This window comes from Lichtheimia ornata (assembly GCF_029851405.1).
Source record: "Lichtheimia ornata isolate CBS 291.66 chromosome Unknown scaffold00015, whole genome shotgun sequence".
In the NCBI taxonomy this organism is placed as follows: domain Eukaryota; kingdom Fungi; phylum Mucoromycota; class Mucoromycetes; order Mucorales; family Lichtheimiaceae; genus Lichtheimia; species Lichtheimia ornata.
In genome coordinates, this window is record NW_026695335.1 from 369,228 (window position 1) to 386,177 (window position 16,950).

The 16,950-nt window shown below is 43.4% G+C and overlaps 5 protein-coding genes and 1 non-coding gene across 6 annotated transcripts; all 6 read right to left on the reverse strand.

The window, feature by feature from the left end:
* Window positions 1-3,540: 3,540 nt before the first annotated feature.
* On the reverse strand, window positions 3,541-3,897 carry O0I10_004280 (uncharacterized protein; the record flags this gene model as incomplete). The annotated part of the gene is made up of 1 exon (XM_058484341.1): window positions 3,541-3,897. One exon carries the CDS (start codon window positions 3,895-3,897, stop codon window positions 3,541-3,543), a length of 357 nt encoding a protein of 118 aa, XP_058344966.1.
* Window positions 3,898-6,639: 2,742 nt separating this feature from the next.
* Window positions 6,640-6,712, reverse strand: O0I10_004281. Its single transcript has one exon. It is a non-coding gene; the product is annotated as a tRNA-Met (tRNA).
* Window positions 6,713-9,188: 2,476 nt separating this feature from the next.
* O0I10_004282 (uncharacterized protein) lies at window positions 9,189-9,956 on the reverse strand (the record flags this gene model as incomplete). Its single annotated transcript, XM_058484342.1, has 1 exon — window positions 9,189-9,956. The coding sequence occupies one exon, from the start codon at window positions 9,954-9,956 to the stop codon at window positions 9,189-9,191; it is 768 nt and encodes a 255-aa protein (XP_058344967.1).
* Window positions 9,957-10,710: 754 nt separating this feature from the next.
* O0I10_004283 (uncharacterized protein) lies at window positions 10,711-11,651 on the reverse strand (the record flags this gene model as incomplete). The annotated part of the gene is made up of 3 exons (XM_058484343.1): window positions 10,711-10,979; window positions 11,034-11,128; window positions 11,185-11,651. The coding sequence occupies 3 exons, from the start codon at window positions 11,649-11,651 to the stop codon at window positions 10,711-10,713; spliced, it is 831 nt and encodes a 276-aa protein (XP_058344968.1).
* Window positions 11,652-12,481: 830 nt separating this feature from the next.
* On the reverse strand, window positions 12,482-13,065 carry O0I10_004284 (uncharacterized protein; the record flags this gene model as incomplete). The annotated part of the gene is made up of 3 exons (XM_058484344.1): window positions 12,482-12,693; window positions 12,756-12,847; window positions 13,004-13,065. 3 exons carry the CDS (start codon window positions 13,063-13,065, stop codon window positions 12,482-12,484), a joined length of 366 nt encoding a protein of 121 aa, XP_058344969.1.
* Window positions 13,066-14,153: 1,088 nt separating this feature from the next.
* On the reverse strand, window positions 14,154-16,616 carry O0I10_004285 (uncharacterized protein; the record flags this gene model as incomplete). The annotated part of the gene is made up of 13 exons (XM_058484345.1): window positions 14,154-14,305; window positions 14,375-14,588; window positions 14,650-14,771; window positions 14,838-14,913; window positions 14,975-15,125; window positions 15,179-15,304; window positions 15,362-15,537; window positions 15,590-15,649; window positions 15,704-15,777; window positions 15,833-16,145; window positions 16,215-16,254; window positions 16,314-16,424; window positions 16,480-16,616. 13 exons carry the CDS (start codon window positions 16,614-16,616, stop codon window positions 14,154-14,156), a joined length of 1,752 nt encoding a protein of 583 aa, XP_058344970.1.
* Between the last annotated feature and the right edge of the window lie 334 nt (window positions 16,617-16,950).

Here is a 16,950-nt window from a genome sequence, read left to right on the forward strand (position 1 = left end):
ATGCATGGGTCTAGGTAATGGGCTCCTAGGCAACGGCTTCTTGCTCGCTTGTAGATTAAGATAGCTTGGATGGAATACAGGTGATCCGTTATCGGTCTTATAAGAAATAGATGGATAATCTGATTTATGCAGCAACCTATCAGTTACTTGTGCATGTGTAACCACCACGTGCCATTTCACTCAGCTCTCCATCTTTCCGTTGATGCAGCCGACACCATCCACTAGGAAAAAGCAACTCCATCACGCTTACGGCATAGGTAAAACATACAGGTGTCTGTATCTCTAAACTTTACAGTGAAGTGCGGAGTCTTTATGAGGACAAAGTTGCTCGGCGGGGTCAAAGCGATCTTGTGTCAAAGTATGAAGTTCATCGTAGCCAATCCCAGATTTCGCAATGTCGCCACCAGCCAAACTGGTTCCGGGGCTCAACCTCTTTCGACGACGACCAAAAATATTTTTTGGGCTGTTTGCGACATTGAACGTGAAACTTTCACACAAGGTGCTGTTGGCCAAGCCGAGCCCATTGCTCTAATAAAAACCATACGTTGCATTGTAAAGTTTGGAGATACAGGCACCTTTATGTTTGTAAGTGTGATGCTATATGAAGAGTGGTCTTTGTTGATTGTCAAGTAGATGGACCCTGGCAGAGCAAAAGATGCAGAGGGTCGTGTTGTGTAACACAGCTACGTTTGCATGAATGAAAGGGTCAATGTATAATTACTTTATGGATCATCTACGAACAGGCATGTATTGCTAGCTAACGGCCACTTTTATCCGATCAGCATTGTTGCGAGATCCACTGCATGGGAACGATGCCCCTGCTCTAGACATTCATTTCCATGATTCAATTATCTTGATCAGAGCTGATTTGGCTGAGCTACGGTCAAAGAGAGATTACATCACTCTGGACATAAAGCACGCTCGATGTAGCTCAACCGATGTAATCTTGTGTGAGCGTAACTCAACCAAATCAGCTCGGATCAACCTACTTTAATCATGGAAATGAATGTCTAGAGCAGGAGCATCGTCCACCTACAATAGAATGCACAAAAGTTGGGAATGCACAAAAGTGGCTATTAGCTGCCAATGTATGACATAAAAGTGAGGGTTGCGTACCTTTCCTGCATTGTCCCTGAAGTCCTGACGTTTTAGCTGAGTTACCCAAAGAGGTCCTTCTGCATCTCTGGCTCTCCAGGGTCTAGCTACTTGGCAATGAACAAAGACCACTTCTCATATAGCGTCACGCTTACAAACGTAAAGGTGCCTGTATCCCTAAACTTTACAATCAAACGTGGGGTTTTTATTAGAGCAATGTGTTCGGCTTGGCCAACTGCACCTTGGGTGCAAGTTTCAAGTTCATCGTGGCTAATCCCAGATTTCGCAATGTCGCCACCAGCCAAACTAGATCCAGGGTCAACCTCTTCGACGACGACGACCAAAAAATATTTTTTGAGCTGTTTGCGACATTGAACGTGAAGCTTTTTCACACAAGGTGCTGTTGGCCAAGTATTGTGCTCGAATAAAAACCACGTTTCGGTAAAGTTTGGAGATACAGGCACCTTTATGTTTGTAAGCGTGATGCTATATGAAGAGTGGTCTTTGTTCATTGTCAAGTAGGTGGACCCGGCAGAGCAAAAGATGCAGAGGGACGTGTTTGTGTAACTGGGTTAAAAAGTTTGGACTTCAGGGACCATGCATGACAGGTACGCAGCCCTCGTTTTCAGGTCATACATTGGCAGCTAATAGCCACTTTTGTGCATTCACAACTTTTGTGCATTCCATTGTAGGTGGACGATTCTCCTGCTCCAGACATTCATTTCCATGATTCAAGTAGCTTGATATGAGCTGATTTGGTTGAGTTACGGTCGAACAAGGATTAATCAGCTGAGACATTCGAACGTATGCTGGTGTATGGATTGATGTAATCTCTCTTTGACCGTAGCTCAGCCAAATCAGCTCGGATAGATAATTGAATCATGGAATTAAATGTCTGGAGCAGGAGCATCGTTCCATCGTAATGGATTAGACAAAAGTTGGGATTGGGTGGAAGTGCCTGTTAGCAGGCAACACATGCCTATTCCTAGATAATCCATAAAGTATTATACATTGACCCTTCCAATCATGCATAATGAGCTGTATTACAAACAGGCTCCTCTGCATCTCTGGCTCTATTATAGTCATACTACTTGACAATGAACAAAGACCTCTTTTCATATAGCATCACGCTTACAGCATATGTAAAACATAAAGGTTCCCGTATCTCTAAACTTTACAATCAAACGTAGGTCTTTAATAGAACAAAGCTGCTCGGCGGGGTCAAAGCGATCTTGTGTCAAACTATCAAAGTCGATCGTGGCCGATCCCAGATTCGCAATGTCGCCACCAGCCAAAGTGGATCGACCTCTTGAATTTTTCGACGACGACGAAAATATTTTTTGGCTGGTGGCGACATTAGATCTGGGATCGGCCACGATCGACTTGATAGTTTGACACAAGATCGCTTTGACCCCGCCGAGCAGCTTTGTTCTATTAAGTTTTACGTTTTGATTGTAAAGTTTAAAATTCTGAGACTATATGTTTTATATGCTGTAAGCGTGATGCTATGTAAGTCTTTGATTCATTGTCAAGTAGTATTTTTGTATTGTAATGGTTGTTTATTGAGGATATCATACCCCAAAATAAATGCTAACAAGTTGAGTCTTAAAACCAGTAGTGAGGGGAGACAAAGTATAAAGATCTAAGGGTAGGTCACAAAGACCAAGCAAGAGAGAAGGGAAGACAAGGCAAAGGTGGGTTACAAGAACCCAAAGACTAGGTCACCATATCATCGGTGGGCGGGTCACGTGAGTTGGGGTAGCGGATGTGTCCATATTGTCGAGATTGCGGTGCGGGATGTCAGGGTCAATAGCAATGTCAGTATGTGGATCATGACTTGTCTTTTAGGCGGGGTTGAGAGGTGTCGTTGTTAATTGGCGGGGTGAAGCTGAATGGTGTAGGCGAAGGTGATGGTGATGTTGGTACTCGTTTTCTTTTAATCGGCGTTTCTTGTGTTGTATAATCGGGGCTTGCAGTTTGTCGGTTGTTGATTGGTTCATGGCGAATTGTGCAGTCTTTGGAGGTGTCCGATTTCTTGACAGTGATAACATCTTGGCTGGGGTCGGTATGAGCATTGAGGTACGTGTGTCCTGGATTATGGCAATAACGGCAATGAAGTGGCATTTTGGACCATGTTGCATATATGCGGGCGGGATGGATCCGTCTTTACGGGAGACTGAGATTGTATGAGTTGGCTGTAGTGGTGGTACGCTTGAATAATGTTTGTAGTCATTGGAGTCGGAATTGACATTGAGGTACACATAGCCTTTCCTGTGAAAAGATGCTGTTCAAGATATAAGCCAAGTTCTAGTATTTTGTCAAAAGGTTTCAAAGCGGCAATGAGAGCTTCGCAAATGGCGTCGGTTATATAGCGGTATGTTCGAGAGGTTGATCCTGATAACATCCCAGTCTTCGGGGATTGGAAGTGTACCAAAAACTTTTGTTTCATCGGCAAGCGTTACTGGTAGATGCATGTGACCCACGTACTTTGGCATCGTTGAAGGCAACTTCGGCAATGACATGTTTACGGGTGCGATGGATGACAGCACCATGGATGACTTCTTTGAGTGGGGACTCACTGAGAGCCGTGCGAAATTGTGCGTCTGTTACTTGGACTTGGGATAAGTCGTAAAATAGTGAGCTGGGGTGTTCTGCGCGACGCCATACGGTTCTCGTGTTGGCCGGGGTTCGTTCATACAGTCGAGCTACCTCTGGTTCATTGAAAAGGGAGGAATAAGGGCGAGGTTTGTCTGGGGGTGGCTTGTGCCCCTGTTGTTTCTGACTTTTGGCGGGAAGAGCCATTTCTCATTGTCAAGTAGTATGACTATAATAGAGCCAAAGATGCAGAGGGGCGTGTTGTGTAACTTGAGTCAGTCAGCACGGGCGATGCATGATACTTATACACTATTTAGGTATAGTTCCTAAAGCCAGCTAATAACCCAGTCCTCCCATTCTCCATTGTTGCCCAACCCAATGCATGTGAATGATTGTCCTGCTCCAGCCCATCATTTCCATCATTAAACTTTCATGATCCGAGAGGATTTGACTGAAAAACGCTCAAACACAGAAACATCATCCAATATCAGAAGAATCAAATTGGTAAGTTATTTGTAAACTGCCACTTGATAGCCCATTCCTCCCATTCATCTTTGTTGCCCAATCCAATGCATATGAACGATTGTCCTGCTCCAGTCCATCATTCCCATCATTGAGCTTTCTTGATTCGAGGTGACATGGTAGTATGGCAACAATGGGTGTTGTTGGATCATCATTATCATGTAAAGTGTAAAATGACACACATCCTTTTGCTATACGATTTCTTTTATTTACGCGTGCCTATTGCCTATCGCGAGGGTGATGATGGATTATGATGGGTGAGTTGTGTGTTTGGGTGGATAGTGTGTGTGGGGTAATTGAGTGACTCAGTGTAATAGCAGTAGGGGGATTTAAACTTGGGGGACAGCAGCTCCACGACTTGACACAACGCTTCTCTTCTTTTTCCTCCCACCTTTCCTTATTCCTTTCACGACATCTCGATCAAGGTAAATGTGTTATAAAAAAAAGTGCTCTTGTTGGCTGTGAGATATTGAATGAACGTGCATAGTCAGGAAGTGAGCGTGCCCCAGTGCTGGGGAATGAGCGTGTTAGCCATGGCGATATCGTAGCTGCAACAGGTACATTCAAGCCCCAATGCAGCAGAAGAGTGTTCCACTGACGTGCTAGCTTGTATAGACGGCGAGATTCAATCGCAAAGACGTTGGCTCAATCGGCTTTTGTTTCGGCTCGACAACACCACACCATGGTTTCCAGTAGTAGTCAACAGCTACGACGGTCTTTATGGATATGCAAGCGGCAGGTGAAATGAAAACAATGAAAGGTCGTTTATTGTGTATGCGTATGGTCAGGGAATGCAGCTTCTTGGGCATCATCATCTTTTGGGTTCGACTCCCAACCTGTACCTTTGGTCGTTTTAGCAGCAGTGCTCTTCTTGATAGGCTGGTGTTTATCCTTCGAGGATTGCAAAGATGGTAGGGTGTCATTTGGAGAGGATGAATGAGAACAACCATTGGCCCCTGAGTGCTATGAAAGTGATGACTTTGGGGATGATTTGATTATGATGTGATTCCTGAAGACGATGTTTTCTTTCATCTGCCCCGGCGACGATGGCAACTACAGTGAGGCTCACAACGGCATCCGTAACAACAATGACACAAGCAAGCGTGGTTTACCTTTCTCTTGGCAATATGATGATTACTTGGTGATGGATCCCTCTCCATACCTCGCTGATCCTTGAAAAGAAGCATGCAAGTTCCCATTCCTTTTCATTTGTGCCTTGAAAGATGCTCATTTACCACGGCGACGATGGATGAAGACAACGATGGCATAGTAGCTAGAAGAAAACATCATTTACTATCCACTTGGGCTTTTGCTTGTGCCTTCTTGCTTGCCTGTTGATGATTAATGGAGCTTATTATGTCAAGTAGTAATAAATGCGGTTCCAGTTATCAGTCTTGTAAAAAGCATATGCTTCCTTTTCTAAAACAGAATATGGTGAGTTGGCCTTACGAGAAAAAAGCGATGCTCTATGACCCTTTCCAAGATAAGCGACCAATTGCCGTGGCAATTTGTCCTTGGACAATACTGGATCGCAGTAGCCAGTTTCGTCGTAATAAAGAGAAGATAGCACTAATGGATGTTCCTGTACGTGTCATTGAATGGAAATTTCAAGTTGCATGAATTATAGTTTCGTATGATGGTCACTCTGGCAGAGTGAGATTTGAAGAGTAAGGTTGAGAACAGAGGATAAATAACATTTAGGTAGAGCTAGTAGCAGATGTAAGAGGGTGATGATGATGCAAGGACCATAATGGATACATCAAAGTGGATAAGTCTACCTCTAACAACAAAGGGTGGACACTATGGATAATGTACGATGCAGCAGGACCTCCCATTGCTTTGAGAATAGATGGGGTAGTCTTGCATGATGTACCAAAGGTTGGACAGGATCAATCATACGCAAAATGCAGCCCCTTTCCTTCCCAAACCCTTCCTACGCTAGATATCCCATTCTCTTGATGCAAATGACTCCATTCAAATACTACAGAGCTGACGAAAACAAGAAAATCAAAAAAAAATTTCTTTTCTCATTGTCGCAGCAACATACCGGATCTTCTTGATCGGTATTATCTTTTTATACATCTTTATCATCTTATCTTCTTTATGCTGCGCCCTCCATCATTACTTCGCCACATCCATATTACTTAGCCATCTTGATATACTTAGCCCCATCCAACAATTATAAATAGTGGACGATCTCATAGAATAAAACATTATCTTACGTTCTCTTTACTTTATTGTCTATTTGCCTGTGTGGCACTATTCTCCTTCGTGGTTCTATTCCTGTGTGGTCTTATTCCTTCGTGGTCCTATTCCTGTGTGGTCTATCTATCCTTCGTGGTCATTACCTCCTTCGTGGAAGTCGTCTATTATCCTGTGTGGATCCAAAAAGAAAGACGACATCATCACAAATGATGCAAAAACGAATGCTCTCTAGCGGGCTCGAACCGCTGACCTTCAGATTATGAGACTGACGCTCTGCCGACTGAGCTAAGAAAGCCTCGTGGTTTTTCAATAATTGGGAACATGATAGAGCGAAAAATTGCCGTATTTGGTAGTGGAAAAGGTGGAAAAACATTGAAATGTGTGTACTTTTACTAGTATCAAAATGCAGCGGAGTACGTGGTCAATTTAGCGATGAAAACGCAAAAAAAAGATGGGAACTGTGGGAGAAGTAATTTGGGGATGAAGGAGGGATTGGGTAATATGCATAAGAACCAGCGTGGAAGATTATGCTGTGAGCGTGAAATTAAAATGCCGCTCGCATACAACAGCCCTGAGCCCTGACTACGTTTGTTCCTCGTTGCTATGCTACGGTACAACTGATTTCAAGTTGTTGGTCGCTTAAAGAGGAGGTACACTGGCACTGTAGCATTCACAGCTACATACAAGATACGCTAGTTTCACTGAGATTACGATATTACGATTATAGACGACCTCATGTCTTAGACTCTTAGATACGATATAGCTTGAGCGTAGTTTAGATGTATGTGTATAATTACAAGTGTTGTCGACGACCCGACAACCTAAGGCTTTTTCCACCGAATCTCTCTTGACTGTAAGTAAGACGATCTTCATGTATCCCATTTAGTAGCCTGCTATCCTTATCCATCTACGATTGGCATGGGATTTGCAATGCTACAGGTACCCCATTGCGACTGACCAATGCCGCTACTGTATAAGGTACCAAAATTTCCAGTGATAAAATCGCTGTGAGTCTATTGTCAGCGCACGAGTCAATATGACTTTGATGTAATCCTGTGTACTTTACTACCTCCCTCAATGCTATTTTTACACACAATCTTACCGCAGCAACCATCTTGTCGCAGCAACCATGTTGCCACAGCAACCATCCTTACCTCAGCAACCTGTCAACTAGTTTGGGAACAATGGAGATCGACTGTACCTTACATCATAGACATTCAACCATGTTGCCATAGCAACCACCTTACCGCAGCAACCTGTTAAATCTATTTTGAGAACAATAAGCACCCTCGAACCAATTGTGTCTCTTCACATTGCGTCGTTGATAGAATAGACATCCCCCGTATTGCTGTATCCCCCATCTTTGTATCTATTATTATCCCTGCACCAATGATGTGCAACGTCTTTTCACTACTTCCTTTTTACATTTTCATGCCGGTCGTCCATTGTGGATTACTGTGGCAGTCATTTGATTAGACGTCAAAAGATATATAAACCCCCAAGTTGAAATGAATAAATCCTCATCAGCAAAGTGCTCACCTTTTATCTTCCTCGCAAGCCAAAAGCGCTGCTAGAGGCACATTTATCTCTGGATTTAACTTGAACTTTACTTTTGCCTACATCGGCCTTCTCATCACCCATTAACTTTGGTGATCCAATCTTCTCAAATCTTGGCCTGTCTCGGCATCAACATCTTTTTCAATCACTCTTAGCCTGTCACGGCACCATCTTCTTTTCTCTATCACCCTTTTCATTAGCCTGTCTCGGCACTCTCAATTTTTACTCTTTCAACCTTTGCTCTCGCAATCCCTCTTCTCAAATCTTAGCCTGTCTCGGAAACAACCCACACACTCCACCTATCTCTTTCCCATTTTACCCTCATCTTCTTTTGATACTTTTACGCAAAGTATCTGGTGCTCACTATTCAATCTCTCTAAAACCACGTTGTTCACGTATCGAGATTACCCAATAAACCATCCAAATCAAACCCTGATCTTACACGTGGTGCTCATTACAAAGGCCACTCACAAAAGACCAACGTTCAAATCACTATACAAAACCTTGCCCTTACAACTGTATGTCGGACATGGGCTCACCATTGGGACGTATATTGTCCTTCCTGTACACTATTATAAATGTCAGCACGTGCTTAAACGCACATCACGCCCCATTTGATAGGATTATAGCGAAGTCATAAAGAGGGTGAGTTTGCTCATCTTTACTCTGGGTCAAATTTAAGCATGTGTTTACACGCGATACATGTAGTGCATGTACATTGGAGCTTCACGTGGAGTAAACTACGAAATACTTCGCCCAAGTTGTTTGCCGCTGACAAAGAAAATGAGTGAGCTTTGACTGAGACATTAATTTGTACATTTTCCTGGTTATGCTCAGCAAGATTTTCGTGAAGCATTTTAGCGAAAAGTTGCATATAAGAAATAAACTTCCCCCATACAATGTCGGGATCGGCCATTCGTGGAATGTCCCAACCTAAAATTCCGGATACACCATAAACATAATCTACTGGTCTGTAGCATGTTCGCTGAGATAGGCCGAAACCCCCGAATACACGGATGTATGATACGAGTCGCATGGAATCATTCGTAGTGAAATGGACCGAATTTCGTAGATCTCGAATACGCTGATGGGTAGATAGTAAAGAGATGAAATCATAAGGTGATCGCATTCTGCCTGAGGATGAGGGTGGCAATTCCGAATAAACATCTCCCTCTAATACTTTTGTTTGATTAGTCTTTTGATGTCAACAGGTGTTATTTAGTCCTACATTCTGCATGTTTTCCAACATCTCCATAACGATTGAGTAATGATCTCAGCTTGATTGTCTTACGTTCAGTATAGGCATCGCATGTCTCAGAGAGTAATATAACACATGATGGAAGTGTGGCCTCTTGCAAAGTCCATACACGTGTAAACCAGCGGCTGTCGTAAACATCGTAGACATACTGGAATAATTTTTTTAAGTATTCCTTTTTCTCCATCGGTCCCACATAGTTCCCGGTTGGATGAAACAACTGAACCAAATAATTAGGGTCCCACTTTACCGACAGGTACCATATGGCCGAAGTCGAGCAATCAATCATTGCATAACAGCGCTTGCAGCACCCATATACGCCACTCATGATCACCGGTGGCGTATCAGATCTACAGCACAAAACATCGATCCACCAGTATCCAGGGTTGGATTGCAACAAGCTGAGTAGTGTTTTACGTTTTTCAGGTCGCATCGGAATTGGTTCGACAAGGGTACCCTCCTCGTCACTAATAAGATCGCTTACGTCCCACATATGCTTGTTGGGTTCTGTGCCCCACAAATGAGACAGCGCATAAAATTCACGGCCATGTAAATAGGATGACCTATGCTTGGAAGGGGTAATGATGGTCATGCCGCCTTGCTCATTTGTTGAAGGAACATACAGCAAACGAAAATCGGGATGGGTAAATATATCGTCAAGTGTCCATTCTTTCTGAAGTACGGCTTTCCTAGACGCGAGGTATTTCGATGATATAGTAACCGTCATCTAATAAATCAATGAATGGATGGATATACTTGGCGTAGTTTATTTGCATACCTGGCCGAAGTTGGAAAAAGAACGTAGTGCTTTCGTAGTCCACAAGGGAAATATATGAGGGATCCGCTTACTAAGTGTAACCCAACCCGGGTTTGCTGTATAACCTTGACTTTCGTAAAACGTTCCTGGTAGTACTAAGGTATATTGTCTACAGGTACCGTCACCACGGCATCAAAACCTGCATCGCAAAGGTGTACTATAAGACGACAAATAGCAATCGTGAGGGCCAAAGTTTGTGTCTTTGGGAGATGGTGCTATATCAACCAGTAAACTAATCCATCGAACCAACACACATATGCAAGTATCTGCTTCACGCCATTGTCACCATATGACGAATAATACAAGCCTTAAAAAAGGCATGCAGCAATGAGCGAATGATGAACAAATACCATGTTTGTATATTATGCGGCTTAACGCAAAGAGAACAAGGGAATGGCAACATGCTTCTTCAGGTACCTTAATATTGAATGTCTTACTTGCATTCGGTGACTTTATCATACACCATCATGCTTGATTACGTCCAGTACGAACAATCTTCGATAAAGATCACCCCTGATAATAATACCGCTTGAATGCGAGATGCACGCATAGATCAAATTAAGCCATCCGTTCTTTCAAACAACCACCGCCTATCGTAACAAAGTAAAGGTTTATCCATATACAACAAACAAATGTACAAAAACGTCGATAGCAGAGACCATTGTTATTGGTGCTCAATAACATCGCCAGCAGAAGAAGAATGATGCTTCATGTCCTTGATCATATGCTCGAGTTGATTGATCCTATCCTTGTATCTCGATAACTCTGATTGAAGTTCCTTGATGTGATCGACGGATAGTTTTAAAATAGTCCCCTTGTTGATGGTTCTGGCAGCAGGATTACTATTATTGCCTTGTTGTAAAGAAGGTGTCATGACATTGGCTGTAGGAGGTACTGCATCAATCAGGTGATCGGGAAGCAATGAGCCTAGCTCTACACAAAGAAAATGAATAACCATCATTTCATTATCATACACGTGCTGATTACCTTGGATCTTTTCATTGATATTATCCCTTCGCCTACGTTCGACAGCATTATGGGATTCACGGCGTCGACGACGCTTTTCAAACATTTCCTGCAAACTATGCAAAAGCATTAGTATCATTGGTGGACATGTATCCAAGAGCATGATGCCTACTTGCGTTGTTGCACTTCATCTTCCTCACCCGTGGTAAAGCCACCACTACCATCGATATGACCCGTAGACGTTGAAGCCACAAGGTCGTGGCCTTGGAATAAAGGCGATTGGCCAAATGGCGTTGGAGATGCTGGTGTTGCTGAATCAAGACTGGTGCCTAGCCATTGGTGTTGTGTGTGCGCATCAGCAAAAGGAATTGGACGTCCAGCACTGGGACTTAGAGCCATAGAGGCTGCAGCTGCTCCAAAACTGTGTTCTTGATGTCGTTGATATAGTTGATACGAAGAAGAAGGATGTGGTATAGGTGGTGATTGCTGGTTGAAAAGCCGACTGCTGCTGCTACGTCTGCTATTGCTACTACTGGGAGTAGGTACGAATGGATGTTCTTGTTGATGATGGGCAACAGGTGAAGTGGAAGAATCAGAGGGCCCTTCTAAACCATATGATGGTTGTGTAGGTGAATACATGCTGCAAAAAGAAGAGAAAGAAAAGCTGATGGGGGTGCGAAAACACATGGTTCCCTTTTAGGCACCACTGATGGCTCCCTCTTTTTTCAAGGAGGCTGTGTGGCACAGCCTACAAGGCCTGTGTGTTTTTTTCATTATGCTTTTAGGGGTTGCCAGGGAGACTTGCTGTTTGGGCGGGATAGCCGTATAAAGAAATAGTGCTTGATGATATCAAAACTTTGAGCCTTTTCGTAATAAAATCATCATTGGGATGCATCAGCATCATGCATGAATAGCGACTTTTGCTTCGCTGGGTCTTCTCAAACATCCATCATTCCATAGTTGTATTCGGTGGAAGGGTTGTGCATAGCAACGGGTTGACAGGTTCTTCCTTTTTCGAAAAAAACTCAATGCATGAAAGATCATGGGATGAAACACAAGAGCCACTTGTGAGTAAAAAGGCGATATCATCAGTAATCCTGCCATTTTCATTAGCAACGGATGGCTGTAACTGGGCTCCAAAGGATACCTTAAATGTTAATCGACGGCTTTTCACACATGTCGTATAACACATGCTGCTTTTACATTCTCATATTATGTGGGTGTATGTTGTGGCCGAGGACTGGTCAAAGGGACTTTTCATTATGCTTGTACCATGTCTACTGCATACACAGTAACGAGTCGAAACAAGAAAAAGTTACACAGGACGTTGCATTACGCGTCTTTCATCGCCACCATAGTAAATTCCCCCAACACATCACCCTTTTCACTTCTTCCAACAGATACATGGTATTTTTTATACACTGGAGACTGCTCGGCAGGTTTTATTTTACAAGGTATAAGTTATCCATTTAGTGGGTCTCATCAATGTAGGCATGACCGTGCTTCTCAACTTCCTTTTCGGCCTTGACCTTGTCAATGTAATCCAAACCCTTGGTTTCAATGAGTCTGGTAAGAGCAGCAGCAGCGAGACCACCCATGACCTTCTTGGCAGTAGCGTGGTCAGTGGGCTTACCCTCCTTCTCGCAGTGCTCTTGATAGGCCTTGATAGCTTCATAGGTAGCTATAGAAATATAATGTGTTAGACAGGCGATTGATAATCCTGAAAACAAAGCGTCAACTTACCAGCACCGGCAATAGCCTCGTGGGCGTGGTGACCTTCGTGACCCTCCTTGTGGACTTCTTCGTGTTGAGATTGGAAATGATCGAAAAGACCCCTGTCAGTGCAATAAAGCGTATCAGCAAAAGATCGTATGTGTGTGCATAGTGCATAGTTACTTACATGTTGATTGAAATATGAAAAGATATCGAGTGAACGAGTCGAGATATTGCCTCCCTTTTATACCTTTTTTTTGCCACACAGCAACTATTACATGCTTCTCGCGCTTGTACCAAAAAGGTACGGTTGCCACCACCTTGTCGCTTTAGCAAGCATGTTGCACAAAGGGCTGCTGCAGCTGCCAAGAAGGTCCAGCACCAGCCTCATACACAGCTGCTCACTAAAATAAGGTTTATAAACCCAATTTAGTAAAATATTTACGTGCGAAAGCCATACCGTCCAATACCGGAAAAACGGTGTAGAGCGATGATCATCATTATCCGGCGCCTTATGACCTGTAATATCCTACCTCGCTTAGCTAGCTTATTGCCACCTTGCCTTTTGCTGCCACACATCATCAGTGAACAACCGGGTATACTGCATGCATCAAAGTCCGGAAACTTGGCATAACAGCCGAAATGTTTGTAGAGTGGTGAATTTAGAGACAAAAATAGAAAAATGTTTCGGGCCGACCAATAGTATGCTATCCACCTCTCCAGGTGTGCCACCCACCAATGGTTATCCACTACGTTTAACATTACATTATTGCTATATAGGCCATAGGCGCCATCCTCTAGATCATGACGTGTCGGCGATAAACGCGCAACTCGATTCTATATACTAAACATTACCCGAAGACCTTTATCGTAGAAAAAGATCTCCACGCCCATTCAGGAACTCAGCAGCATGGGATCCAGGCACGTCTTTTTGCATTTACACACCATTAGCGTGTACTCAACACATGATAGAGCCTAAAGTGCTTTGGCGGTGTTTTTGTGTCTCTTGCTTAATTCAGAGCACACTAGCGGAGGAAAGTGGACATATGATGCAAAGCAGCAGCACCAGGTAAATAGAGCTGTTGAAAAGGTGCATCATCACATCACCGTGTTACACAAGCTCAGCTAGATGTGTGCATGCATTCGCAAAGCAAGATTTCCTAAAGCGACAAATGAACCGACATCAAGGGTCGATCTCTCACAAGAGATGTGTTGGAGTCAAGCAACACATTACTACTACCGTTCAGCCGATATTCATCTGTGGAACAGCACTATCAGGTAGAGTCGCATGACATGAATAGCTATCCGATACGTAATAATAAACAAAAGGCGACAATACTCTCACACGAATCCCAGCAGCTGCACGATGATATGCATATGAAGAATAGCGTATTATTGGTATTTCCTTTTAAAAGTGCTAATCCAATATCAAGGTTTGCCTATCCTAGTGCAAAGTTTCTCGAATTCACGAATCGGCGCGGGGAGATCGACATTACAATCTGCTTGAAGGATAGCCATGTCAATAACGGACCCTGGTATACTTGAGATGAGTTTAGCCGCAGCTTTATGTTGCTTGGTATCTGTGTCATGGAGATGAAGTCATCGGAAAGTCAAAATAAGGCAATCAAGCAACGTTTACATGCACTTACCAAGAAAGTGGTTCCCGAGCTTGTTGGCTGCTGTAATAGCGTCGAAATAAAGATGATCATCCATAAGCAGCCATGCAAATTGCATCAAACATCGTTTCACGCCATAAGGTAGTTGTTGAATCGAATGGCCATGTGGATCATCGTCGTCAGGGTCACTGTCGTCCTCATCGTCATGCAGCCAGATGCCTCTTGGTGGTTTATGAATGCTAGACCGCTTTCAAAACAAGACGCGTAAGCATAAAAGTTACATCCCTCACTTTAAGCAACCAACCCACCTCATCCATAAAATCATCGAGTGTCCTTTTCCATGTTTGCCGTAAGATAGAGACCATGTCTAGCCCATACTGCTTGCCCATGTCGAATAACAGCATCCTCTCCTCATTGTCCCAAAAGTTCGCTAGTAAAACAAGAATAGCGTTAGTGCCAAGTTGCAAGGTGAGTAGGTGGTTACACGTATATCAACCTGCAAGGAAATCAGACACCACGGGCACTTGTACTGATTGCGGAGTAAAAGATGCATATAATGCAAGCACTTTGGGCTACCAATCGTTTTCATCAGCCATCTCATATTTGGTTCCCAACATCGGATGGTCTACTTACTCTGAAATTCGGCTTCGTTACATTGTGCTTTGCGTAATGGCCGAGGATCTCGTTAGTCATTGAATCACTAGGCTGGTTGTGAAATATCCGGGAATAAAGTATCAGCGCTGATAGTAGACGTAATGCATACGGCCACATCCATGATCCAGGCCTAGACTATGTATTAGTGGAACGTCAATAAAGACCATCTTGGATGTTAGATACCTTATCCGCAGGTTGGATGGCATTTTAGGATCCAAAAGTAATGAACAGCAATAGGATATGCCTTCTTGCATCTTGCCATGTAATATCGAAAGAGTCAATGTCGCAAACAGCTGAAGATATCCATCCCTGGGAACCGCTAGTGAGTTTCATGTATCCCTTCCTTCATGTACACGCGCGACTTACTGCAAGCTCTCCTTCTTTTTGTTGGCAATATCACTGTACGCTTTTTCCACCAGCAGTAGATTGGGTGCAGTACCATTCATCTCGTTTGTAGATGCTTGTGCTTCTTCAGCTTGATGTATCCGACAATTGTAGAACGCCCAAATAACATCCTCCCAACCACGGCATATGGGCAATACCTAGTATCAAGTTATTAAAGCGTGATACCTTTTTTATCCACGTTACACCTACCCTTTCCGTGCGTCCGCATAATGCACCAAGGATTGCAGTTTCATATTGGCCAAGCTTATCCTGCATGGATCATTCAGTTATTGTAACCAATGTATCTTATCGATAACCACTTACCTCTGATTGCTTTTGGTCATATAATCGGCTCCAGGTTTTGCGTTGTTCATCCAACCATTCCACATGTTTCCCTTCTAATTTCCGTATAAATTCAGCCAATGCAACGAGAACAAGAATAAACATGCTTACCAAGGGCTTTTTTTCGTTGTTCGATATAGCGCATAATCAGCTCGGTACGCCATGTTTGTGGCTCAAGTTGCTGGTTGATATCACACGCCTTTTGCATGTCTCCACATCTGAAGGCGCGGAACAATCGTTGATAGGTGGTCTCGGGCTCATCCAGTGTTTGAGAATGCCTTCGTTTCCTTGAACCAATAAATCCACTCAAAAATCGATTGGAGCGCACCAATTCCTCAATCTCATCCTCGATATCGTCATGCATATCCATCTCGCTCGATACGCCATGGTGTGCAATCAATTGTTCAATGTAGGTTGTCATTTGCTGTCGGTGTACGCGAATTGTTGTCAGCTAAATCTTGCATTTCTACACACCATGACAACCACGGCTTACCGCATATTGATATAGGGGTGATGTCCTGGATGCGCGTAGTCTACTCAATGACAAGTTAGGATCGAAGCATATTTGACAGCGTAAATGATCACAATGTACCGTATCAAAAGCTCCAACAGTGTCCATATCCATTTTTCTCGTGTCAAAAACTTGAGTTCTTCTTGTGCAGTATTCGCTTTCTTGCCTTGGATTGAATGCAAATGGTCGATCCTGTTTTATGCTGTCAGTGCATTGGAAAAGGGTGTGCTGTGGTACGCGTTGATACCTGAGCTCCACCAGATCTTTAATGCAAGTAACGAGCTTCTTGTTGTCGATCCCGTCGTTGGTGAGGTCCATTACCTCTGCAAGAGCTTGATCGAGGTCGTGGTTGGCGTTGGTAAATATTTCATCAGGGAGATTCATAGATGGCAAAGGCGGGTATGTATGTGTATGTGTTGGTTCAAGGACAAGCAGTAAGCGTTGTTGTAGTTCCACTACCGCTCGAAATTAGTTCGTCGCTAAGATACAGCATGCTTTAACAACAAGTGCCTATTTCGATGGTGAGCCATTTATCGAGAATATACTTTTGCTATTGTTTTTATTGAACACGGCCATGTACAATAGTCTTCAAGGTGATGATTGGTATAGAGCATATGGATTGAATGATACAAAATAAAAGCCTTTACATTCTAGTCAAAAGGTTGTTGTTGAATACATTAGAGTATCCAGTAATAGACGACGGCTATGGGTGATTGAA